The sequence below is a fragment of the Harpia harpyja genome, chromosome 6 (assembly GCF_026419915.1).
Source record: "Harpia harpyja isolate bHarHar1 chromosome 6, bHarHar1 primary haplotype, whole genome shotgun sequence".
In the NCBI taxonomy this organism is placed as follows: Eukaryota; Metazoa; Chordata; class Aves; order Accipitriformes; family Accipitridae; genus Harpia; species Harpia harpyja.
In genome coordinates, this window is record NC_068945.1 from 36924018 (window position 1) to 36951416 (window position 27399).

At 36.9% G+C, this 27399-nt stretch overlaps 1 protein-coding gene across 2 annotated transcripts in view; it reads left to right on the forward strand.

Annotated features, from left to right (window-relative positions):
• ADAMTS20 (ADAM metallopeptidase with thrombospondin type 1 motif 20) overlaps positions 1-27399 on the forward strand; it is a 104871-nt gene that overhangs the window by 66097 nt on the left and 11375 nt on the right. For both annotated transcript variants that reach the window (XM_052790253.1, XM_052790254.1), the window contains exons 28-30: positions 1421-1597; positions 24850-25017; positions 26274-26447. In XM_052790253.1, coding sequence (XP_052646213.1) covers positions 1421-1597; positions 24850-25017; positions 26274-26447 — 519 coding nt within the window. The remainder of the gene's footprint in view (positions 1-1420; positions 1598-24849; positions 25018-26273; positions 26448-27399) is intronic.

Consider the following 27399-nt stretch of genomic DNA (forward strand, 5'->3'; position numbering starts at 1 on the left):
CAAAGGGAAACACTATTTACCACATAAGCTTAGAAATAATAACATAATTATTTGACTGTGCATGGAACCGAATACCATTTTTTTTTACTTATTTAAAAAGAATGAGTTTCAACCTGTTTAGATAAACTTTGTTCTTTGATGAAATCCAGAACTGTAGTGTAAATGAGCAGTGTAAATATACCTCCAAAAGAAGCAAGTATTGTGTGAGGCTAAGGTTGTACAACATATAATTGAGTGTTCCAGTAGCATCTTGAATCTTGAGACATACAAAATTATTTTCTGTTACAAAAAATGAATTGTATGCAGAAAAACCTCAGTGTAATAGCTAGTCTAAAAAAAAAAAGGCACAAGAAGCTATAAAGAAACTTTTATTACATCAAATTTCATAGGTAATAACTAGAATAACTGCAAATGGTAGTATCTACTGGGTTGTAGTTACAAGATAAAAAGACGTGCCTGGCTTAGAACATTTTGATGAAACATTATATGTTATTGGGAAAAGAATGGTTTCTCCATGCCATGTAATGTCATATCTTGACCATGCGTTCTTGCTCAAACACTACAGAAAGAGTTAAAGCTGGTTAGTTTGGCCTTCAGTCTAATCCTGCCTTCTCTTCTTATTCTTGATACATCAGTATGTAGAATTGGGAAAAGAAGAAAAATTGTTTGAGTGACTTTTTTCTTTTTCTTTTTTTTTTTTCCCTCATTTTGGCCAGATCTAGCCATTTAGTTCTTGAGGCCAGTCTGAGTGTCATGTTTTTTCTGTCCATAGCTGCAGACTTGGGGTTCCGGTTAATGCAGATGCTGCAGTTTTTGTCTAATTTAGAATCCTCTGAAATACAGTAAAAAGCTATAAACTGTTGGAACATGCTCACTTTTGATCACATTATTTTTAGTAGCTCATTAGAAATGAGAATTAGTATTTTTGTCAGGTATTGCAGAATTACAGGAAAACTGAAACTCAGAAAACACATCCTGTAAGTATTTTACACTAAGTCTGTATAAGTTAGACTATAAGAAAGTGTGCCCAGCGTCTGAGTTTTCTCTTTCCTGGCAGGGAAAACTAGTTCTAGGACCAATTTCACTCTTTTCCTCCTATCAAAGAGAGATACAAATGCTCATTTATTCTCACAAATGGTTACTTCTCCTTGATAGAGTAGATTCTCTGTATCTGAGACTTTTTGTGGAAAATCACTTGATAAACTACAAAAATGTAGTTTGATAAATGTTTTGGTGAGAGGATTGTTTTTTCATTATATGAGATTAGACTGTAAGTCCTTATTCTTGAATTGAATGTCCAGGGAATATGAAAATAGACATAGTAAATAATAACATGTACTGATTATTGCTATATCTTTTTGGTTTAATGGTATGTGATGACTCTCAACAAAAATATTGCATATAAAATTCTGTATTTCAGTGTACTCAAACTTGTGGAGATGGAATAAAGACAAGACTGGTGATTTGTCAGCTTCCTACTGGCCAAATGTTGGGTGATCAAAACTGTGAAATTCTAGACAAGCCACCTAATATGGCACAATGTAATGTGCATTCTTGCCCTGGTGATGTTTCATGGCATCGGGGACCGTGGAAATCGGTACGATAGCATTCACTAATATTTTTCACTTTCTTGTTCTTTCTGTCACTCTATTTCCCCTTGCCTTTTAAAAAATATTATTATTTTATTTGATAACAGTGAAATAATAATGCATGTGGAATATAGTCTATGTAGTTTTATCAAGCAATTGTTCCTGCAGTCATTGAATTAAATGGGAAACAGCCATTTACTTCAGTGGGAACAGTGTCATGCTCTATAAAACATCATAGGGAATATTTTTTAAATTACCAGAAATCATCATAGCTGATAGCAATACCTAATAGGTTGTTCTATTTTGAAGGGTTATGATTTGACCTGTGTTTAAATTTAAAGCATATGCTGTAATTTATACTGTAGTATTATCGACATATTTATATTTGTAAAAAAAAAAAAAAAGCTTTTCAGTACATAACTTTTTTCTAATAGTATATTTAAGTATAAAATAACTCACACACCTGTATATTACACTGTCATCAAACATTTTACTCCATATTACATGTACATTTGTGTATAAAAGTTTATATTTGTGGTTTTAAAACAGTGACTAATTAAAGCTGTCTATGTATAATTATGTATGTAACTATAATATGTTATTGTCTACATGTCACTGTCTACTAATGTGTAAAAATGCCTACAGTAATCACCATTAATCTTTAAAATTGCCACTAGCAGATTATTAACATGCTGAAGTAATCATAACAAGTTGTACAATACAGAGTACATTATATTTCCCAAGCTGTGGATTTGACAACAATATTTATTATTGTGCTCAATCCTAAAGGATAATAGTAGCAATCAAAGGAGGTTGGATCCAGTTCTGGTTCCATCAAAATCAGTTAAAAACCTGTCATTAACATCCCTGGGAGATGGGCTAGGACAACAGTTCTTTTTTTTTTTCCTTTTTTTTTTTTTTAATTAATAAAATTATGTAATTTGGTTCTTTGAATTAACATAGAAACATTTTTTAAAATATTGTCTCTTTTGAACTTTAAATAACTTATTAGTGTTTATGTAATCTGTTCTAATTTATTGCAAATAGGCTTTAAAATGAAAGTTTGAATTAATAATTTACCACAGTTATTTTTTTCTTCCACTGTGCAAAACAGAGTTTTGGGGTTGTGTTTAACAGACACCAGAGTATCTTATTTAGCCATTAGCCAAATATTTAGTGGTGACTTGCTAATGCTTAATTAATGTATGTACTTAAGGTGCTGAGAAGACAAGCAGGGCGTTCAGCACACAGTTGCCTTTGAACTCGATGTTTCTTTTCCTTTTAGATTGAAAGTTATTCACAGCCTGTTCGTTCCCAGAGTGATGCAGTTTGTCCTGCATTAGTAGGTTACCTGTAAGCTATTGTAATGTATTGTAAATGTTACGTATGGCTTAGTTTTGCAAAGATTTTCATGTTGGTTTATATCTCAATTAACATAAAAGCCATTATAATCCTTCAAAAACTAAGTTTAGAATGGAATCTAGTCATCAGAGAGAGAGTTTGTGACCTCTGTTTTAGATATGATTGCAAGCTCTAAGGTTATTCATTCGGTAATACTTTTAATTTCATCACACTCTCACAGGGTGGTGTACAGAAACAAACGTGGCTGATTCAGGAGGTAAAAGCAGGCTCACATATTAAATATGCTGTCACTTTTTAGTAATTTAGATAGTTTTAACACTGCCAACACACAAACTTCAGTTAATTTTTGTTGCTGTTTAAGCAGAGCAAAATTTATTCATTGAGGACAACTATTATGAAAAAGCAGTAAAAGCTTTAGTCACAGAAACACTGTTGTAGCCTAGCACAAATGGCTTTGTTTAGCCTTCCCCTATGGGTGGTTGACTAATGATGTGATAGTTTGGCAGTAGAGCATGGCTCTGCCTATCTTTATGCCTTTCTGGCATACAGTGTGGTCTAATGTCAGGGACTGTTAATGACTGGACACTCTCTGGAGGCTGGAGTCATTGATGACATGTCACATCTATGCATATTCCCTTCTCTATAAAGACAGCAAGAACCAGATAAAACACTATATATTTATTATAATTTTGATAAAAGTGTTGAGTAATATTTATGTATCTGGACAGCAATGCATTACACTTTTATATCTACTAGTGAGATTCCAATGTCAAAACTTAAGTAGAAACTGAAATGCAAGGCTTCCCACATGTAGCGTAAGTTGCCATAATAGGTTCTTGCCGTCTTTTACTTCTGGCGTTCATGGCACAAATGTAATATGTGGAGAGGGTGAGTAGAAGGAAGGGAATTTCTGAGCAATTGCTTTTCCTGGAACAACTCCTTGACTTCCTCGAATATTGGCCCTGTCTCTGGCTGAGCCAGTTCAGAATGGGTATCAGAATTGCCTAAAAAACCTTTTCCTCATTCTGATGTAGCTTTGCCTAAACCATGTCTGAACTAAAAGCTTTGCTCATGGATTATTCCAGCTTTTACATAGCCAGGTAGTTTCCTCTTGGATTTGAGACTCTAGCAGAAATAGAATCAGAAAAAGTCAAATTAGCCAAGACTAATTCAGAATCCTGAGTCAAGAACCTGATCCACTGTGTAGGACTGTTCTAGTTTATCAGTTGTCAGTGTCTTTTATGCTCTCTTCCATATTGGGGCATTCTAACTTCTTCCACTAGCTATCACTATATTTGAGGATAGAAGGCTTTTAGCAATATGCCTTGTAAGTCCATTTCTTTCAGTTTTTGATTCATTTTACACAACGTAATTAAAATAAAACATGTCTTGTAAATGCACAATAGGGCAGTTGCAAGGAACGCTCTGTTTGTGATTTGAAGCCAGAATTCTGGTTGATGCTTTCTGCAGTTTAACAGCTATGTGCTGTTCCACTTTATAGTGTCTATCTATGGCTACCAGAGCTGACTGTTACAAAGCTTAAAGGCTAGGTACTCCTCTGCTGCCAGTTTCTGCAGGTGTCCAAAGGGATGTGAGGCAAGTAAATCTCAAATTCTAAAGGCTCGTACCACTCCAGGACACTTTCTCAGAAATATTATACATATTCAGAAACTTTGTTGTTTTGGGGTTTTTTTTGGAATCTTTGAAACTTTAATTCAGTCTAGAATTTTCATATCGTGATATCCAAGCCAGAAAGACGCTCTGAAGTTTTACAGGGAGGATGGCTAGGAAACACATCCTTTTGCCTATAACTTGAATTTGTTTGATCTGGAGGTCATTGGGAGACTCTGACGATGATCTTTTTAGAATGTAGCTTACGTCTTCTGCTTTCTTAGTTTTGTGCAAGTTTCTGAGGGAATTTTCTTTAGTAAGAACTGAATCATGCCCCCCCCTTTTTATCAAAACCCAAAGGAAAGGGAGTGGGTTTACACCCAATCCATTCATCTTGAGGGACTCTGCCTTTTTTTCAAAGAATATTGGTGTCAATTCTTAATGTAAATGACGTTGATAAAAATTATACAAACATTCCTAAATTCAAGTGTTTCAAAGTTTGAAACATTTGATTTCACGATTTCATTGCCTAATTGGCATGTATCTAAGTACACTACCTCTTTTTTGATGTACAAAAATTACAATACAGATGTATATATTTTGATATATGCATATTATAAATATATTTATAAGTTAAATAATACTTGAGGTAAATATAGCTGGTTATTTTAATGGAGTTGCACCAACAGTAAATTTGGCCCATATATCTTGGATATTTTTCTTTTAGACTACTCTAGTTTCATTGGTGAAGGGGTTGAGGCAATGATCCAAAACTTCATGAAAGAATGAATAAATTACAAGCTAAAATGTATGGAAACCATATGTCACATTATATAACATCAAGAAAAATTCCATCGCATTCTGACAGCTGGCTAAGAGTACTTTGTTCTAGTATAGATTTTTATTGTATCCCTTCTTTCCACAGTGCATTATTGGGTTTTTGTGTTTAGTCCATGCAGTAAGACTTCTGGTTTATTGTATTAATCTTCATTAGAGTGGTTCAGGTTTTCTGACCCTAATGACAAGAAATTGTTTTTTCCTTAAAGCATGTAAAGAGAGACTATTACAAATTTGCAAAGATACCACAAGTTTTTAAAACTGAACCGTAATTACTAGATTTAACAGTTTTGTGCTAGAAGAGTTGTAGAACAATCTATCTTAATTGAGTTCAAGAATGCTGCTTTGTAACTTTCAATGCAAAGCTTTTTTTCCTTTGAACAGTATTTCCCATATCCACATGCTTTAGTATTCTTAGCCAAACAATCATCTGTTACCTGACAAAAAGCTAAATGGGAATATAATCAGATCAGCTGTATCAATGGTTATGTTTAGATACAACAGATCTTCAGGCACATAGTGCAGATACATATACAATCTTGCAAACCTTTCATGTATAGCACCAATGTAAAGTAGCTATACTAGAGAATAAAATATTATTTTTAGCAGTACTTGGCTGGGAAATAATTTGACACACAGTAGCAAGCTAGGAGATTTCCAGTGCCAAAGCCCTGGCAAGGTAACTGGGCAAAACTTCTAATGTGAACATACATACTGTTTCACTCTTCCTTCTGCTGTTCAACAGGTGAGAACTCTTTTACTCATCTAGGATGCTGTTCTTAATGGAGGTTTTTTATGGTGCTTTCACTTCAAGGATTCCATTTGAATGCTAACTGAAACTTCCACCTTTTATCTCAGTTTCTTTTAAGATTTTGGTATTTATTTCTTGGTTAAGTGGTCATATCCTCCTTTCTAGTCTCTTTTTCTATGCCTCCTAGGTTGTTGCTGCACAACAGAAAAAAAGTTTCTCAAAATTCCTGATACATATATGCTTTTACTGTACTGTGTACCTTTCATTTTATACATTTTCTTAAAGTTTTTATGGAGTGTGAGGAGGAATTACACTGGAGGAATGAAATAGGCTGTTCATATAGGGGAAGACAATACCCTCCAGCTTCACATAGTGAGGAAAGTTTGTTCACATTTTTGGATGACAAGAATTTTGATACATTTAGGAGTTTTATTTTATTTTTGGTCCCCCGTAGTTTTTTGGTGCTTACCAAAACCCTTGGAAAGCCAGGTAGCCAAACAGCAAAGTTCCTGCTTAGGCAGCTGGTGGTAGCAGTTGATGTTACCTTGTGTTGTGGTTTACCACCTTGGAAGCTTTGTATTTCGTTAGGACTTTCATTCTGATATGAGTGTGGAGAGCAACCTAAATTTTATCAGAGACAATTTAACCAGGTATGTCACAACTTGAAATATACGTTTGCCTCTCATCCTTTCTCATTCCTTTAGAAAGAATATATAGTTGGATTACTGAATCCAGATTGTAACTAAGTGTTACCTAAAGGTCGTTGCAGTAGTCTATTATCAGTAAATCTTCACGGCACACTGGAAACCAGATAGCTTACTGTGTGCGTGTCTTATCTGAGCAGATGCAGCACAGGAAGCTGCTGTAACTTGAAGGTAACAAGTATTGCCACAAAAGCAAACAGTTATGCCTTTGCTCTGTATCATCCTCAGTTTTACCTCAAACAATCAGTCTTTTTGAGGTGTTCTAGTTTCCTCACCTGAACAGTTTCACATATAGTCATTGTACAGCTTTGTTGCTAAGCACTACCAGTTATGGTTCAGAGCATAACAAAGTTAAGGTCCATTTTGAGGTTTTTATTTTCTGTTAGATTTTCTTGAAAACATCTACATTTGGAATTTTATTTGAATACTAATAGAAGAGGATTTATACTCTCTAGTGTGAGTTAATTGTAGTGGTCATTAGCACTCCATTTTCTTACCTTTGTTTTCTTAGCATGTTGGGCTTCATGCTCTTTTACTTCACATTTATATTGTGAGTTGAGATAGATACAATACATCCAGTTCTTTTCAAAGTTAAGACTTATGAAGAGTTTGTCCTAAAATTTTACCATATATCAGTTGCGAAGTCAGATAACTGTAGTATTCTTTTCTTAATTAGTTTAAAGTTTTTAAAGATACTTTCTGTAATTAAAGGGACCTTAGATTAAAAGTAGACAGACACAACTTTCCCAAGAATAGTACTTGTGCAGAGTGCTTTTATGCTGTACTAACACTATTAAAAGAACAAAACGCTGACACCAAACTAGTCATGTCAATTGTACTTTGTTAGTCAAGAAATTGAGTAACACAGACAAGTGTTTCACTAACTGTTCAAATTATATTAAAAAAGAAGTCCCACAAAACTACAGTTTAAGAAAGTTAGTTTTTGTGAGTTCTTTGGGAACAGTCTTAATCTGATTGTGCTGAGGTGTCTTTATGGTCAGTGATACAGGCAAGATTTGACCCTTGCAGAAGATACTTGTATTTTGTTTCTCTGAAATGTGGATAAATATTTTTTTTTCCTCAGTCTTAGGATTTTTATGTAATTTCATAAGTATTACTTGTGATTTCAGAGAAAATAGGCATAGAAAGAGTGGATCAGCTCATCTTCTAAGTTGCCTTTAAGTATCAGAAATATCTTACTGCTATTACTTACTGCCCTTCAGACACATAATTTAACATTCTTGAAAGTGGCTGTTTTTCTAGTTTTTCAGTTTTCTTTTTAGTTGCCCCAGAATGATTTCAGTGTAGTTCTGTCTTTGCACTAGTGGAAGAAATGTGTTACTACTTTTAATTAATATACTTATTTTTTTCTTAAGAATTGACATCCCAGTCCCCTTCCAGTGTTGATACTGCCAGGCATCCCATTGACTTCTGCAGGAGCAGAAGCAGCCCAAACTTGCATAAGTAAAATATTTATTTGTTTTCATTTTAATGCAAAAAAATTGCTATGTATAAGTGCCTTCATTCACTTTTCCTAATGTGTAAAAAGTATTTATATCTTTAAAGATAATCTTTTATATTAAAAGGGAATTCAGTGTCAGTGAACTTGGTTTTCAAAACCAGCTTCAGTCTTTTACCTCTACTTCTGCTGCTGCCTAATGTCGAACTTCAGAATACCTCATTACCAATACAGCACATTTATTTAATATCCCACTGGCTGAAATCTTAATGTTAGCATATGCTATTCGTTTTTTAAAACTTTGGAAATAGGGGGTGCCTTTTCAGAGATAACTGATAACATATGTCACTACCCAAATAATGTCATAAACCAGACTTGGGATAGTGCGTTTCTTTTAGGGTAATTCTAATAAAAGTGAAAGAAAATACTTGTTTGCAAAATTCAAAAACAAATATTTGTGTACTGTTCATCAAGTTTAGAGGAAATTTCTCTGTTTTGGTGCTATGTTGCCTGTATAGCTTGAAATAATAAATAAGTTATAATGTACGCGTGATAATTTAATTTAATGACTGTGACTTGTGTCTGTGAAATACAGTTGCATTTTTAACCCTTCTTTTTTATGCATGTTGTGTGGCTTTGTGTTTATATTTAACGTGTCCTTTATTAAGGAATGCTAATGTTTAAAGTCCTTAAAAAAATTTTTTAAAAAAAGGGGGAGGGATGGCAACTAACCACTTTTGCTGAAAGTAACCTCACTTGCAGCATTTTTACCATTGAGTAATCTTTGTGTTGCAATGAACTTCATATGATATTTTAGTGACATTGTTTTCACGGGGGAAGCTCTTATACTTGAACAGAAAAAAAATATATAAACATTGTTACTGATAAAAGCAGCAATTGATGCCATTGGACAACTGGACTGGAACAGGTAGTTGGCACATGATCTTTGATGATAAAGCTTGAAGTTACTAGCCGTTGAACCTTTTGGTGAAGCTATAATTTTATGGCCCAGTCCTGCTCCCACTTAGTCAGTGACAAAAGACATAGAAAACTAAGGATCATAACATAATGCTGAACTCTTAATCTTAAAGACATAACATAATTTTTTACATTCCTAAAACACTTTTGCATGAGGAGGTTTGCAGAACTTTCAGACCCTCCATTTACAAAGAGGACAAGTAAGAGGGGAACATAGTCAAAGGGAAAACAAACAAACAAAAAAAACCCACCCCAAAACCAGAATATCGGGGGGGGAAGCAGGTGGTCCTTAATACCATTTCTAAATACATATAGCCATTTAATGAGAATGAAAGGAATGTGAAGCTACTGATGTATTTATTTTTTTGCAGTTAAAACTTTCAGAAAAGCTGAAGGGTTCTGGATGGTCAGATCTGTGTGAAAATCATTCTGAGCTGCCTGTATATATGTGGCAGTCTTGAAAACCCTGGTCACAACTTATAAATATTGGTTAAAAGTGGTTTTCAGACCCAAATTTAAAAGTTATTAAACATATATTAAAGGATTAGTGTTTCGTAACATTTATGAAGGTTAATACACAAATATTTTGGTTACCTGGCATGGGTTAGGAAATTAACAAAATGTTCCATAGTTCTCATATTACGGGAGTTCCTAGTCCTTTCTTTGAAAACTGGTAATTGTGGGAGACTGGTGACCCCACTAAGACAAACTTCTATATTGATCAGTATATATTCTAGCATACATCTATCAATGGCCCTTTCACTTCAGTGGGAGCAGGATCTGGCACTTAGATTTCCTGCTGAATCAGTCCTTCAGAAGCTTGCATGCATGCTCACATATATGCACATGACTAATGTTGGAAAGATTGATCTGTAAGTAAACTGAAAATATACAGAAGAGTGGCTTAGGTTGAAAACAAACTGGAATTCAACACGTGAAGGTAGGTAAAATGTTGTATTTCTTATTATCTAAAATATAAACATATTTTCATGCCCAGTTAATATTTAAAATAATTTGTGCTACTTTTTTTAATTCTTTAGCTGATATTTAGTTAAGTGCCATAGGAAGAGTTATATTTTTGTATGCTTCTAAAAAGCTTGAAAAATTTCTGACAATACTATACATTCCAGTGTATATTGCTTTGTATTTCCAGTTTTCTTTAAAGTTCAAATACAAACCCTTAGTTTTTAATCAAATGAAAAAAGTGAAGTGATAGTTTTTATAGAGCAGACAGACACACAGAGCTCGTGTATTTGTTGTTACTTTAGTTTCTGAGCTACTTTTTTGCTGCTGCTAACATTATTAAAAATGATAAATCAGAGATGGCAGTTGCTGGGATCCAGCATTTCTTATGCTCATGTTTAGGTTTTTGCAAACTTGGCTAAAACTAATTGGTCTACTGTTGTAAGACTGTATTATCTCTAGTTACTTTTGTAATTGGTTAACTGAAAGGACCCTATCTCTTAAGATAAAAAAGAATACATAAAATGAAGTTTTAAATTGTGAAAAGAATATAAACAAATGCTTTTTTTCAGTGCAACCCCTTTGATTGTGCAAAAGTAGCTTCCACACCAGTGATCCTCCTTCATGTTAAAAATATGTTCCAATTTTTATTGTGAAGACCTATGAATAAAATGTCACTCTCGAGGGGCGAACATTACTTTTCAGTGAGAATGCAGATTGTGTCATTCCCATGCATTTATTTAGTTTTCCCAAGCTTTACAAGAGGCAGGAGGCTATCCGCCCTGTGATGCAGTCTGTTAAACTGCGTCCAGTTGTTGGAAGCAACAGTGGATTCACTTTGGGTTGCTGTTTGGTTTTCGCAGAGGTTTGTGAACACAACTGCTGGATGGACACAGATACATCTGTTGTTCTCCGTTTGGAAAATGTGTCCAGAAATTTATCCATTTATTTGAAACAGAGAAAAAAAACCCTGCATTTCTTTTGCTCACACTGGATTTCCCTGAGGTCTCCTATCTCCGTTTCTGCTGCCCTTCTTTCTTGATGCTTGCGCTTTACTCACTGTTTGTCTCCAGTGCTGCTGCCTTCACGTAATTGCTTAAAGGTGTTGCTAGTGTTATGTGACTGTGGAATAAAGAAATATGAGACTTGCCGAAGTCTGGCCAAGTCAGCACTTTGACGTCTGCAATGGTATAATGGTAAAAGTGCTGGTACCAAATACTTTCTAGGAGGTATCAAAGGCAAGGAGCAGGGTGGCTGTTCAGTCTTGTGAATTTGACACAAATTTATAGTTGTAGATTAAGATTTCCAGAAAGACCTAGTGAGTGTCTAGCTCTGTTCCTGTTTGCCACTGATTTCAGAAGGAAAGGTAAGGCAGAATTGTCTGTTGGGGTTTGGTTTTTTGTGGGGTTTTTTAATTATTATTTTTATTTACCACTGTTCCCATGTTTTTAATTGTGATTTGCCTCAGCCATCTGTCTGTTGTATATATCATTCAACTGAACGATGATAAAAAGTTAGCTACACGTACCAGATATGTTGTTGCAGGAATGCTGGCTGAGCAATGTAGTTTATCTGTTCCCTCCCTCCCAGCAGTCTATAAGTTGATCATACTTCTCATTGTTTTAATATATACTGTCATTAATTACAGTGATAATGTTTCTGAATGAGGGCCTATGGTGAAGTTCTTAGCAGAGGTACATGCAGACCCTTCAGTGACACTTAAGACCTGCACATGAGGTAGCAGAGCCTGCCAAATGGCTACTGAAAGGAGGCAGAAATACCTATGGTTTTTCTGATTCTCAGGTGGTAACCAGATGCAACGGATTCAAATCAAGAGCAAGTAAGGCAAGAAGAATAACTATACAATTCAATTTTTACTGTAATTGAGAGATGAAATGAAACCTATAAAGGAAGTGTTAAATGAGATACCAAATGTGATATGTCATTACGGTTGAAGGAGAACATATTAATCATCAACTCATGAAATCGTAATTATTATTTTTAAATTTCCCAAAATATCGAGCAGACATTAACAGAAACACCAAATATCTTCAGTTAGCACAAGGCTTGGTTTTGCATCTCACTGATGCTGTCATGTAGCAGTGTTAGCATGCCAGCCACTGGTAGGTGGTTCTCTGTTACGTTACTGTTGTGTCCAGTAGCGAGCTCTTCTTCCAGGGAAGCTGAAACCTGAAAGAAAGTAGTATCTGGGGGACAGGTCATGATAACTGAATCTGATTTTGGACGTTGACTCCAACTATTCGTGTTTGAGTCCAATAAAGTATGATACTCATTTTCTACTAAGATTTTCCCTCTTTTTCTAGCTTTTCTTGTATTTTTGCCACTGTTCTGTTCATCTTGTTTCATTTTCCTCCTCTTCCACTGTGCCACGCAACCTTCTATCAACACCTGCACTAAAATATCTCCATAATCCATGTGAAATGGCTTTGCCATGACATGGAATACAATATAGTTGTTCTCTAATGCCTTGGATTATACTCTTAAGGAAAATGGGAAGATGGTAGTCTCTTCCCTGTATGCCATGTTGACTTATTCTTGTCCAAAATTTGAGTCAAATTTGGTTCCTTGTTATGAAACAGACTTGAATATTGTTTGGACCCAGATTTCCTTTCTGAATTATGTGGTTAGTATTTTTTAGGCTGTACAGTGAACTTTTATGAAGGCTTTTGTTTTATTTATCAGTTCTCAGTCCCCCTAAAGCTTGAGAATTTTACCTGGCATCAGGAATTTTCACTCTTTATAGCAGCAGAGTACCGGAGTCACCTCCAAACAAATCAGACAACACTTTTCTTTTGAAAGAAAAACAATAGAACTTTGTCTAGAAACAAAGTCTTGTCCCTTTTAAGCTGTAAATTTATTTCTTAAAATGAAAAGTGGTAAGACTTCTAAATTTTTAGGAAAAAAAATAGAAAATGCAGGAAGAGTAGTTATGTAAAGTGTGATCAGTCATTTACAGAAAAAAGTTTCTGAAAGTTTCTTTTTCTTTAATGAGGTCATCTAAAGTAGCATCTGGGAAATACAGTCCTCTGGGCACTGAATTAGTATCTGAGCATGCCCTTGAAACGGACTTGGATATAACTGAATGTCCACCAGGATCTAAAGGTAGAGGTAGTGTAAAAGCCAAATCCTCCAATTGCTAAAATAATGTTGCAGCTGCTTTGGCGGTTCTGTTGTTCTTGTGTTATTGTAATAGCTAAAAGCTTGTTTGAAGGTTTAATTGTGCTATGTGTATTATGTAGGTAAAACAAAGAGAACGTTGCTGACTGGAAAAGCTTACGGTCTCATTATTTAATGAGATGTATATAGACAGGTTGGGAGTACGCGGCACAGTGAAGCCTGGCTGAGTATCACGGTAGGTGGGGAGCTGAGCATGGTAACAGCCTGTTTTTCAAATGCTTTAGTTGGCATCAAAAAAGGTGCCAGGTTTTAGGCAGTGATGGGCAGAATGGTGGTGTTCGTCATGAAGGGGAAAGACATGACGAGGCTTTCAAAGAAGGACCTGGTCATGTTTTATTTGTGCTGAGCTTGAGGTAATGGGTAGTGCTTAGAGATGTCAGAGACAGGCCAAATGAAAAAACTTATTCACAAATCTAACTGGGATGAATAAATGAAATTCTGTGGATGATCATTAAGTGGAATTTCAAAAGTTCTGGTTTTGATTTTTCCAACAGCTGCAAGGAGTATGGTTGTTCATCTGCCATCCAGGCAGACCACTGTTTGCAGAGAGGTCTCCCTCATTAAGGCTACTGCCAGCTGCACAGGACAAAAAATTTCAGACCATGTGGTGGCAACTTTAAACACTGTCTAAAATTCCTCTGTAGCATCATCAGTAGAGTTTGACTTCTGCAGACATGAAATCAACTTATCTTCAAGATCTGTCCTGATGGTTCTGACTTTAATATAATGGAAGGGTTTGTTTGGGTTGGGTTTGTTTTAATCAGGATGTCTTTATTTTTAAGAGGAATACATTAACACTTTACTAGGAGATGCCATATATATCTTCTCATAGCAGTTTTACCTTCCTGTTATCCACATCAATCCTAAAATCTGTCTTTAATCCTCTTTATTCCCTCTTCATTCCTACTTTTTCTGTCATCTATATATATGTACGTAGCTTCTCATATATGTCCATCTATTAAGTAGATACGCTTCAGCATGCTTGGAAAATAATTATTCAGGAGTTTTCTGTTATCCTTCAGATGAAAGTTGAAACAAAATTATTATCTTAAAAAGAATCTTGACAAAGGCTGCCTTTTTCTGGAGCGTAGAGTACTCAATCCTATCAGAAAAGGCATGGTTATGGACAGTGGACAGGTTAGATGGCTGCAAAAGAGTCACTGCTGTCTCTGACTGTTCTCAGCTGCCACGTGCAGACTGCTAGGTCGTACTGCAGGTCATCTCCTCTGGAAACCCGCACTGGGATTGGTGTGGAGAGCACTGGTGTTCACATCCATGATACGTACCTGGAAGTCCTGGAAACCAATGTATGGATGGTGGAAACTTGGTGTGTGTCTGCTGCTCACCCTGCTGTGCAGCCAGAGTACATAGCCAGAGCAAAAAAAAAAAAGTAGAAGTGCTTCTCGGGCTGACTTAGAGAAAATGATTTCTGCCTCCTTTTATTGTTGAAAGGAGTGAAGTTAAGAAATTCCAATATTAGGTGATGATACTGGCTGCAGATGATGGTACTTTGAGCAGATTGTTCTCTAGTTTTCATTCCACTGAGAGCAGTAGGTAATGGCAGTTACGTTGTGTGGGGGCCATCCTTCTTGAGCTTCTGTGTTGAAGAGAACGGCTTCTGAAAGGCAAATTTACCGTCATGAAAAATGGTGAGAGAACTGACCTTTAACACAAGTTTTCTTTATAAAAACATCTATCATGTGTTTTACTTCAAATTTACAAATTTTTAATTAATTACAGTAATTGAGGTGAAATTGTTGGGGATACTTCAAACTGAAGATTTTGAAGTAACACTGTAAATACGTTTAACTCGGAACTGTACTTATACTTGAAAATTATCTGAACACAGAAGAGGTATTCTCGTAAGTACTGTAATTTTGATGAAAACTGATTTTTGTATAAAAATAGTATCAAATGATACTTTCTGGGTGAAGTTTAGCTCAGTGTTAACTAGAAAACCATGATTGTTATCGGCAGAATCTAGGTATAACTAATGCGGGTGTTAAGTATTGCAATTAAAACACTAGGGTGTTTTTGGAGGAAGGAGGATGGCTTTCTTCATGTGTTCAAGAGGCTCTGAGACTCTCAAACCTACCTGCATGTCTACTCATAAAAATATCCCTACAAGTCATAGCAGTATTGTTGCTTATATTGGATGGAGAAGGATTTGGGGAGAAAACTTTATTTCAGAGGCTGTAACAATTTTCCTCAGTAATTTAGGTGAGGGAAGATTGTTGTGGAATCGTGGGCCATCCAGGCTTAGCAGGGAATGAGAAAGGACTTCAGGCAGCTCTAACAAGTTCATGGAGGATTAAGTCTTGGACAGCTAATCCAAATTTGTATTTTTGTAGGTGGTAGTAGTTGCAACAGCTAAAAATTGTGGCTTTTTTTTGTGGCATAGAGCTGGCAGCCTGCACTGGAAGTCTCACTGTAGACCTTGAACAGAAGAATATCCATATTTTTGACCTCTCTCTGCCTAAAGCCTGGGAAAGAACAACAGTTAAACATCACGATTACCCGTTTGGCTTAGAGAGGTGTGGTTGGAGCATGCATTGCTGGGTTGTCTGTACCTGGTTTGGTTTTCAGATGTGCTACAGTACCTCATGGCATGCTTTGCAAATGGTTTTGACAAGTCCAGCAGTAGGAATATGGAGATTTACCCTGTGTCACTGACCTCGGGGGACCATTTGCCAGTATCATGGGAGCCAAAGCTGTGCTGTGGAGTGGACTTTTGCAAAGTGTTTTCGGGATGTGTGTGTTGCATCTTACTGAAACATGGGAAGTGCTGGTTTCTCACCCTTCATATTTTAATACACAAGAGGTCAAACAGATTCAAGGTGTGCTGTATTTCCTCATGCAAAGGCAACAGACAGGGAGGAATTTGCAGTAACTGTGGCAGCTATTTAGAGCTTTCCACAAACAGACATCACTCAGCAGAAATTCATCAGCTTGAGAGAAAGGGACCTGTTGGAACTCACTGGGCTCAGCTGGCTGCGCATTTGGTCATTAGAAATACAGTGTTGCTTGATTTAAAAAAAAAAAAAAAAAAGTTACTGGGCTTAGAGATCCAGTCAAATTGCGTTGTAGGAATGTCACGTAGGTCGTGTCTGGATCAGAGGGTAGTAGTGCAGCCTTAGTGGGAATATGGCTCACACTTACAGGAGGGAAGTGTGTTTACTATTAAGTCAAAGATCGTGTGATGCTTGCAGTATGATTGCAAATATTACTGCAGAAAGTAGTTTTCACTCTAGATCTTATCTTCCAAATGTCATCTAGAATTCTGCAAAGTGGGAAGGCCACAAAGAACTTGAACAAAGAAGAATACCCGGTATATGCTTGTTGGGTATATGCTTTTTGTCATGGCATATTTTAACTCTAGTGCTTCAGTTGATGCACAGCGTACAGTCTTGGATACCTCCTTGTAAAATAAAAAAAAAAGTGCAGACGGAGTGTTCAGAGGACAGCAACATGAATGGTAAGAGACTTGGATAAAGTGACAAATGAGGAAAGGCTGGGGTAGCTGTGTTTTTCAAGACCAAGTGTATAGAAGAATGGACTGAATGAGGTATTTTTCCAACACATAATCAGTGGTTATAAAGAGGTGAGTGTTTCTGAGTCTGCTAAGGATAGAATGAGAAGTAACCATTTTATTTAACAGTAAAAGAGACTGTCAATAAATCCTAAGGTACTTTTTCTAACTATAAGGATGGTTATACAGTGGAAAAATGCATGCCAGGGAGGCTGTAGCATCCCTGTCACTGAAGACAAGACTGACAAACTGCTGTCACGAATGGTCCAGGTGTATCTGGTCCAAACACTGAGCAGCATGATGGATTGGATATGAAGTCTTTGAGTCCTCCTTAGCCTAGCCTTCCTCCCTTCTATTGCTATAGCTGCAAAAGCATGTTTAGAAAAGTGGCAAAGCAGACTTATAGACTGCAGCTGCAAGGAGGACTTAATCAAATCAAGACATTTTCTGAACACCAGAGGACTGTGATGTAACGCTGAACTTTTGAAATGAAGCTATACTCAATGAAGTGACTTGAAAATATCTTCAGTGTAACTTCTGTACTTAACATAGGTGTAACTTAGATGTAACAGTAAATCATACACATACCTCCACTCTTTCTCAGGAGTGATAGAATGTTTGGTCTTCGTAATCACGGTCCTTTCTGGATGCTTCAGCTAATGGCACAAGTGTTTGTACTTGTTTTAGTGAAGAATTACTGACTCTGAATCAAAGAATTCAGTAGGACCTAATTACAGAGTCTGTGTTGCTTCTTGATAGTAGTCTATGTACTTAAAGGAAAGAACAACTTTTTGAATACTTAGAGCTGAAAAATGCCTGTTTCATGCTCAAGTGTCACAAGGACCCCTGGGGAGATGCAGCTAACAGGGAGGAGGCAGGCGCAAGAACTAGTTCTAATATAGCAAGTGAAAAGTAGGAGTAACTGTCAACTAAGTAATGCTCCGAGTAATGTTTTATTAGTGTCTTGTGCAGTAGTCATCCCAGTCTACTTCTAGCATAGTTTTAAAAGAGCCCAAACAGACTTTGGGGCCAACTAGAGATCATCAAAAAGCAGTTTGTCAGACAACTTAAGCAACTACGGTGTTTAACCCTGTGGGTTTGTAATTATTGTGATCCATTATATAAATTAATCTTTTTTTTTTTTTAAACTGATCTTCCTGTCCAGTCACAGAAGTGCCTGACAAAAAAAAAAAAAAAAAAAAGACAGAGGAAGAAAATACCTTTTAACATTTGTAGTATGTTTTATCCTTTTTCAGTGCTACTGTTGTAGCTTGACCACAGTAAGCAGTTAAGACCCCCACAGCTGCTTGCTCACTAACTCCCCCATGGTGGGATGGGGGAAAGAATCCGAAGGGTAAAAGTGAGAAAACTCGTGGATTGAGATAAAAGTTATTTTAATAGGGAAAGCAAAGGCTGCACACACAAGCAAAGCAGAACAAGGAATCCATTCCCCACTCCCCATGGGCAGGCAGGAGTTCAGCCATCCCCAGGACAGCAGGGCTCCATCACGCCTAACGGGGACTGGGGAAGACAAACGCCATCGCTCCCAACGACCCCCCTTCCTTCTTCTTCCCCCAGCTCTATATGCTGAGCATGACGTCCTATGGTCTGGGATCTCCCTTGGATCAGTTGGGGTCAGCTGTCCCAGCTGTGTCCCCTCCCAACCCCTTGTGCCCCCCCAGCCTCCTCGCTGGTGGGGTGGGGGGAGAAGCAGAAAAGCCCTTGGCTCTGGGTGAGCACTGCTCAGCAGTGACGGAAACATCCCGGTGTTACCAACACTGCTTTCAGCACAAATCCAAAACATAGCCCCATACTGGCTACCATGAAGAAAATTAACTCTATCCCAACCAAAACCATATAGTTGCGGTATGAACTGATGATGGCATGCCTGTCTGAGAGTCTGTCTGTACCCCAGAAAGCACCAGGAGTTCTGTCAGGATGATCCTCACAGAACTTTGTTACTATGAAAAAGACCCAAACAGATGAATCCTAGTTACCAGTGTTATGGAATGACTTTGAACAATAGTAATCAAGTCCAGCTTTTTACTGTAGTTTTATGTTTTTAGAAGAACCTGACATATGGGAAATATTACTTTAGCCAATGTTGAGACAAGTGCTAGAATTTCTGTGTAAAATGGTTACAGGATGGGTTTTTTAACTTGCATTTTTTTAAAGAAGTGTTCATATTTCTTTTGAGATTTAAAGTTCTTATGGATCTTTTTTTTCTACACATGCAATCTGCAGAAAATATATGGAAAATGTGTGTGGAATGTCAATACAAGTGAAGCCACATTGTAGACATATTGAGCCATAAGGACTACGTTGTTCTTGACCATGTTCAAGTTTGAATGGAAGGAGGTCAAGCAGCAAGAGAGTTAAGTACAGTTGTACTTTCCCCGATGAGGAGAGTTAAGCCTTGGGAAGATCCCTACCAGAGCATCTCACAGAACAGAGCGGGCACCAAACAGTAAGAGGACCATGTTCCACAGATAGTGTGTGATAATGCCTTAGGAGCTCCAAGAAGGAACACAGGTTTATGTAGGGCAAGAATTCACCCTTGTAAGAAATGCGCTATAGGCTAGATGCACTGAAAGGACACGAGTGGCTTCCAGAGCACAGAACAAGGTAAAAGTGAGAATTTGATGCTTCTTACTGATCGTACAAAGCTGAAAGGAAGCTCATCAGGCAGGTGTCAGGTCAGTGCGTGCAATATGCAGCTCTCCAAGGAAAATACTGATGATGGGGATAAAGGTCAAGGCAAGACACCTCCCTGTAAGCTGTATTTAGATGCCTTTAGCCACTTGGGAGTCCCACTTGGGGATCTTCTATGGAACCTATATTTTTCATTCAAAGAACTGAGCAGGAGGTATGTTCTGCCCTTACAGAAAAGTTAAGAGGCATCCCCCAATCTATGTTGATTAAAGCTTTTGATTCAGCGTTTGAGAGACCTGGTTTCGTTTCTTTGGTATTTGTTCTCTGTGCAGGAGGACAGGCAACCCTTATCTACTTGTCAGGAGTCTCCAGTGAGAATCTGTATTGGGCAGGAGTAGTCTTCATTTCTCTAGTTGAAGGTGGGTCACTATCCAGTAAAGAATACATCTGAGCCTGCCTGCATTCTGGGAGGGAGGAATTGGTCCCTTTAAGAACTATTTTTATATATTATCTAAGGAATGAAGCCAGAATATGTCCAATTTCAGGAGAATACTGTGCCTACAGAATAATATACCCTCTTGAACTTTCCATTGATGATCCTGGATCATCTACATCCAGGGTGAGTGCATTAGCTTTTTCATGTGTTAAAGAAAAAATTAGGAGCATTTCTCTTTCTTCAATTGCACTAAATGTCATCTATCACTGTGTTTTGTAACATGCCTCAGTCACCTGCTGTGTGCCCAGTGTACTCTTAGAGCGATGGCTTTCTTTTTTTAGCTTGTTAGTGGAAATAGAGGAAAATCTGTTTTCAGGATGCTGATCGTCCTTATGGGCATGTAAAGTGCTGAGCTGGTCAGTGTGTTAAAAGGATTGTGCATGCTTGTAGAATTAAGACTGTTCAGCACCAAAGGAACTTTTTAAGGTCTTTGTGGTTCAGGGCAGCCTAGGTGCTTTTAACTGATACATATGCAAGGCTTTAAGAATAACAATCCTGCAATTAGTTGCCTAAACTTTATCAAGATCCCATTGAAATTGTAAAGGGTCTGATCCTTAGAGAAATTTAGGTTTTTCTTCCCTCACGCTGATGTTGGTGGGAGATGCTCCCTGCAGCAGATGCAAGAATCCGTGGAAGCACGCTGAAGCGGGCAGGAGCTGCTCCACGCAGTCCCAGGGGACGCAGTACCCCACGCACCTGATTCAAGCAGAGCTGCTTGGAGGCACTTCTTAGTTTGGCAATTTACTTGTTTTTAAGTTTGGGCAATTGTATTTTAAGCAGAGGTTTGCAGCTGCTTAATGGCTGGGTGTCTTTTAGCTTTTAAAAGTATCGGGATCTTTCATTTCTTCAGTGAAACAACAAACACACGTTAACCTAATGAATTAAACTTCTTTCATGACGTAAGTAAAACCCCCCCCAAAACCACCACAACAAAAAACTTCCAGCAACTTCAAAAGCTCCTAAGTTGAAACCTGTAATATTAGGATACTAGTGAATTACCTCTTGCACAGCAAAGTTTTTTTTTTTCAGTGTAAGATCTATTCAACAGGAGGTTTGGATGCATGGAAGCACAGGCTCAGATCTGTAACTTGAGGAATATGTGAAAGAATAATATAGCAAATCTATAGACAGAAATGCTGTCTGTATTTCTGGAAAACTTACACTTGAAGGATTTAATGCATTTAAGACTTTTCAACATAATCCCAATCTCGTGAACATGTCTTTTTAAGTTGTTAAAGATAACATTAAATTAACATGGAGTGAAAAAACTCCCTGGAAAAAGTTATTTAAATATGGATATTTTCTTGGTATGAGTGGGCAACATTCTGTAACTTATCATCTCTTACAGCAAGAAAAAACCAGAACAAAACAAAACAAAAACCCCCAGGTGACTTATCCAAAGTTACATTACTAGAAAGTTAAATTACATTCCTTAAATGAATTTTTTTTTAAATAAAAAAAATTAAAATAATTGAAAATAATTTCTACGTACAGATTTTAGCTATCTTTTATTTGTGTTTTGGCATTTAACATTAAGATAACAATAGGTTTCAGCTAGCTTGAGTCATCAAAGCTAGACAGTATCTGAGTGAAAGAAAGTTTAAGTAGTATTTGAAATATAACTGTTCATAAAGCCTCTGTTATTCTTCACATCCAAACTGGTATTTTCCTTTCTGAACTCCCTCTTCAGCTTCCCATCTAATATGATTGAAAACAAACGTGGATTCTCTTAATTCCTGTATAATTGCACTCTAATTACAAAATTCAGTAGAACATCTTTGAGAGAGAACTGCAAATAATCTCTTTATACAGGCATTGCTCTGTAACTACTAAAAATACCTTAGAATAGGCTAACTTAACACACAAATCTTCAATTTCTTGCTTTAGAAGAAAGAATGGCACAAATTACAAAGATTAAATTGGGCCATTTAGATATGAGAGATGTAACTCAGTTGCATTTACACTAATGGAGAGGAAAAAAAAACCCAACAAAAAAACCCAGACTCAATTCAAACCTGTGTAGAAGTAAATGTGTAGTGCTGTACCTAGTGGGTAGAGATATTATTGGAAGATCTTTAGAAAACTGAGATGCAGGATAAAAGATTTCTTTGCATATTCTATTGCTATTAGCAACCATTAGCCCTGTACAATAAATCTCATTTTTTGTGGAATAAAAGATATGTGCCCAAGCTGTATAAACAAATACGTATATATGCTGAAAAGCGTTGTCTTAGTACTTAATGTTGAGTGCAATGAGAAATTAAAGAGTGAGATTATTCTGTGCTGTGGTAGCCTCACCTCCTGAAGTGGAGACTTCTTCGGACACCTTCTTTGGTTGCAGTTCTCAGTCCGGAATGCCATCCCCACAAGGACGAGAAGGGCTCTGCCCGATAGCCCCCTGGAGCCTAATTTATGCTTCATGGGGAAAGCGATCGAGGAAGGAGGGGCACGTGGTGGTTTCCGAACACATCACAGGAGGAGGTTAAGTAATTCTGTGCTGCGGTTCCCTTACTTACTACTAAATAATAAAAAGGAGAATCTCCAGAGTTCAGGGGTCCTTTATGTCTACATTTTATGATTGAAATTCCTGAAAAAAAAGCTTTAAGGGAGAGTAGAATCAATTATCAAGATAATATCAGTATTTTAGTTTTCATGCATACATGTTATCTTGCCTGCTTTGATAATTAAATCCTCTGGATTCAGCTCTGAGTTTTCTGAAAGGCTTTTATAATGATATGGTTTGCAGAGTTTTAAGTTTTCTGACCTACATTATACATAGATAAAATTTTCAGTTAATTTTTATCTTCCTATCTTAAAGTAGTTTCTAAATTAATGAAACATAAATTGTAAAACTATGCGAACAGTATTTTCAAATGATAAATTGAAAGGTTTTGCTGAGAGCAAAGTGATTTCATTTAGAAACAAACATTCTTATTTAGTGGAATTGTATAGCAGACACATAAAAGGCAAGTTGTGGCCAAATCAGTACTCTTATCTTCTTGCAAATATAATTATACTTGGATAAGAGAAACATGCTATCCATTGTATTGTGTGATAAATTAAATTTATTGCTTTATTCTGCAAAGATTTAATTTTAAAATAATTGGCAGTTTCAATTAAACCTTTAAGATTACACATATGAATGTTTAAGGACACATAGGAATCCCTGTGGTATTGAGGATAAGGGAGTCAGCTGAGATTCTGTTTAACAAAGCGTAGTTATTGTTATTGTGAAAAATGTTTCTTACCTAGCAGGTTAATTTATTATAGTTGCTTGTTCTATATTTTAAGAACTTTTCTCCAGCTGTTGTTCTCAGGCAAATATTTGCCAGGTTCTGTAGTGAAAGCTGTATGATCTGAACTTCATTTCCTGAAAATAGAAGATATATGTATTTCAAAGTGCTTGGTTAAGTTAGCGTGTAATGCCAGTGACATAGAAAATGATGTAACATAAAAGGAAGAGAAATATCTTTGGTGCTTTTGCAGAAAGTCTCTATTTAACACCCCCCCCCCTTTTTTTTTTTCACATCCACTTAGAAATTAAATTTTTATTTGAATATTAATTCTCTACCTGATTGTGTGGGAAATGTTTGTCCAAGTGAAAAATAAAGTACAGAGGAAATCTTAAAACAAATTAAGCACATTCTCTTTCCAGATAGAAGAGGAATTGTTTCCATTGATCAAAACATTTTGATAGGATGATGTACAATAGGAAGATTAATTACAAGATAAAAAAAAGAAAGGAAAAAAAAGACTTAAGTGCTTACATTCACAGTGCTCATGGTCCAAGATAAGTCAGCTGAGTAGTCACCTAATTTGGAAGTGCTTCAGATATTCCTTGTTGGACTGAAAGTTCCCTAGGACCTGCAGCTCTGCTCTGCAGGTGAATAGGACACCCCTGCCTTGAAAAATTAAATTCAAACCTTGCTGAAGTCTCACAGCAGTCCAGTGGTTTAGCAGAGGAATGGCCGTTTCCCCAGAAGAGACCGATCTGTCGGACACACTCTAATCATGATTAGTGTGTACTGCTGGGGTGGGTTTCACAAAATGTACCTGCAGCCCCACTGGTTTTACGTTGGAGGGAGGGAAGGAGGTCCTAGAGCCAGTCTTGTATATCATACCAACTTTCTAGAGGAAAGAGAATACCAGGGCGATGGGGCAAGGGTATGCCTCCAAGGAGTGCACCAAAACTTCTACTGTCTGCTTCATACCTCTTCTCTTGCCTCTTTGTCACATATAGCAAGATACCCAAAGCTTATGGAAGGGAAGTGCCAGAGCAAACGGGACTTCGTAGCCCAATAGCTGGAAACACACATACCCATGATTTTGCGGTTTTTCTTTCTTTAATGCTTATGATAAGCATAATGCGTACATGAAAATAGCGATATATGTGCTGGAAACAGGCTGCTACAGCATGTTCTTGTGAGACCATCATATCAAGCTGTCTCCTGCACGGATACGGATGGCTGAGCTCAGGTATTTGCCAATGATGACATGAATGAATGAACAAGATGTGAGATGTTTGACACCTGATCAGTAATGCTCAGTACGAGAGACCTTACACAGAAATTTCAGATACATACAGTAGATGTTATGTCATAATACAGAAACTTATTCCTATAATCATAGAGTCCATTTTGGGTGAGGCCACAACTTCTTTTGGTTTTTTTTATTACTTTGTGATTTTTAGTAAAGTAATGAAATACACTTCTCTTTTCAGTGTTCTGTTTCCTGTGGAAAAGGTTTGAAGTTTCGTGACGTGCATTGTTTTAATAGCTTCCAAGCTAAAATAGAGGAAGGAAACTGCAAACATTTAAAAAAACCACGGATGTACAAAATATGTAGAGCTGGAAGATGTCCTGCTTGGAAGGCTGGCAGGTGGGAAGAGGTACGTAAAATCTGCTATAATTATGTTCTCTATGAGAGTACCAGACGAGATCATATTCATGATACAATGCTTCAATGGAAATAATTGTCAGGAAGTTTTTTATATACACATCACAATGAAATCTACAAATGAGCAAGTAGTTCATTATATTTTCTTTTTCTTTAAGAGTAATTAAAATAAATATCTGTGAAAACTGAAAGTATTTGGTAATCTGAACCTTGGACTGGATGGGTACTTAGGTCTTTCCTCAACTTAGCTTGTAATTTCAGAACAACGGTAAATTTTTAAAGTTTACTTCTTACCTTCAGTGATGAATTCAGTAGTATCGCTGTAATTGATAGCTTAGTCTGAATATTGAAGTGAAGCCAGGTTTGCGGGGGAAGGACAAGAAAAATTTGTGGGCACAAATACTGGCCTTTTCCCTGCCTTGGTCTTGTAAAAGATCTCTCACCTTATTGTGAAATTGTGCGTAACTGAGCTCATGGCAATATTTTGCATTTCACTCACTCTTTCAAAATGTAATTCCCCACATTGATATAGACACATTACCACTCTCCACAATTTGGCCACACTTGATAGACCAATATCTACTTTATGATTAGGCTTGAGTCTTTAGGTAGGCTTTGGGACCTAATTGTGCTTCTGACTGGGGTAAAAGGGGGCTGTCTATCTCGGCAAGCCTTAGTGTTGTAATGAAATAAATTTGGCCAAAAAGGAGGAAAAGAGGCACGTGGCAGGAAGGATTTGAACCTTTTTAAGCTCCTCAGTACTACCTGCAAAAGAAAGAGAAGTATCCTCAAAATACTGCACCATTTGCAAGATTTTTCTAACCTGAAATACTGAGGGTTTTTTCTATCATTTTAGTATTTGCATTTTAAAACAACAGACAAGGCTGTCAGTCTCTAATAAAGGAATGATGTAAACTCAGAACTTAAACTGTTTGATCTTGCAAAAATGTAAACTTTGGCTTTGCATATGCCTATAGCGATTGTTCCTGCTGTGAATTAAGATAAGCCAAAAGATCAGTCTAGGTAACTCAGATGCATTTATTTTCCATATTTCCTACAAATTTTGATTTTCATTGTAGTTCTACATTTTCAACATAAATTTCTTCAGATACAATGAAATGCTGGTGTGGTAACGGCTGTGAAGTGTATTTTAAATAATATCCTAAGAACTTGTAATAGTGGCAACTATACCACCTTCTGCGGACTGTCTCATTTCGCACTGACATAACTAATTTTGATCAATTTTAGTGTTCTGTATCCTGTGGAGTGGGAATTCAGCAGAGGGACATCTACTGTCAGCTGAAGGACCTGGGCCAAGTGAATGAAGCAATGTGTAATCGTGATACCCGACCCGCTAGCAAGAGGCATTGCCAGCTGCCTGCCTGCGTGCAGTACCAGTGGTTGGCGGATGAATGGGAAGATGTAAGTAGGGCTTTCAACTTGTATGAAGTAACTGAGCGATGTCATAAGTTGTGGGGTTTTTTCCAATTTGGACCCTTTTCTAATAGCTGTTGTGTTGCAGAGTAACGAGTGACCATGCTGGATATTTTGAAGGTCAAGCTTGCAAAACTAAAGAGAGTGACAAAAAATGTCAAAGGCTTTGTTTGCTCTCTTACACAGGATTTGCTTGTCTACCGTTGTAGGCAAAAGCTCTGGTGGAGCTCTGAGCAGGTCCCTGTTGATAGAACTGTGCAATTTGAATACAAAGTTCTTTATATAGTGCAGAAAATGTTTAATAAAACCTCATTATGAAATATCATTTAAAAAAAAAAAAATCACTTCTGAAGAATAGAAATACAAATGAAATGTCAGCTGGAAGTAAAAATCTCAGAGGTAAAACCTTTGGACAACAGGGTTTTTTTCAAGAAGATCTGTATGGAAGACTTACCAGAGAAGATAAGCAAAATAAAACTCAGCATTCTCCTACCAAATATGCATTTTCATATTTAAGAAAATATAAAGACACCTCCAGGAGAGAGCTATCCTTTTTAAAGATGTGATGACTATTTTCTACATGCTAAAAATCTAATAACTTTTGTATCCATGTATGCAAACATACAAACATATACAAAGAGAGAGGGAGAGGGAAACCCCCAAATTATGTATAATACCTGAAGTGGTGTACAGAAGAGCCTGTCTCTTACTGTAACATTAAACAAAAACCCAGTTCGTGCAGTTGTGGCATCTTAATAATCTGCACTGTTAGATTTCCTAGGGCAACCCCCCTGAAACTTTGAATATGAAGACTCAAAAGTCTCAGGGACACAGTGCTGTAGAAGTGACTACTGTTAATATATAAATCATTTGTCGGTGCTCTGCAAAACCTGGATTATATCCATGCAGTTCAGACATATATATTCCTCTGTTAAGCTAT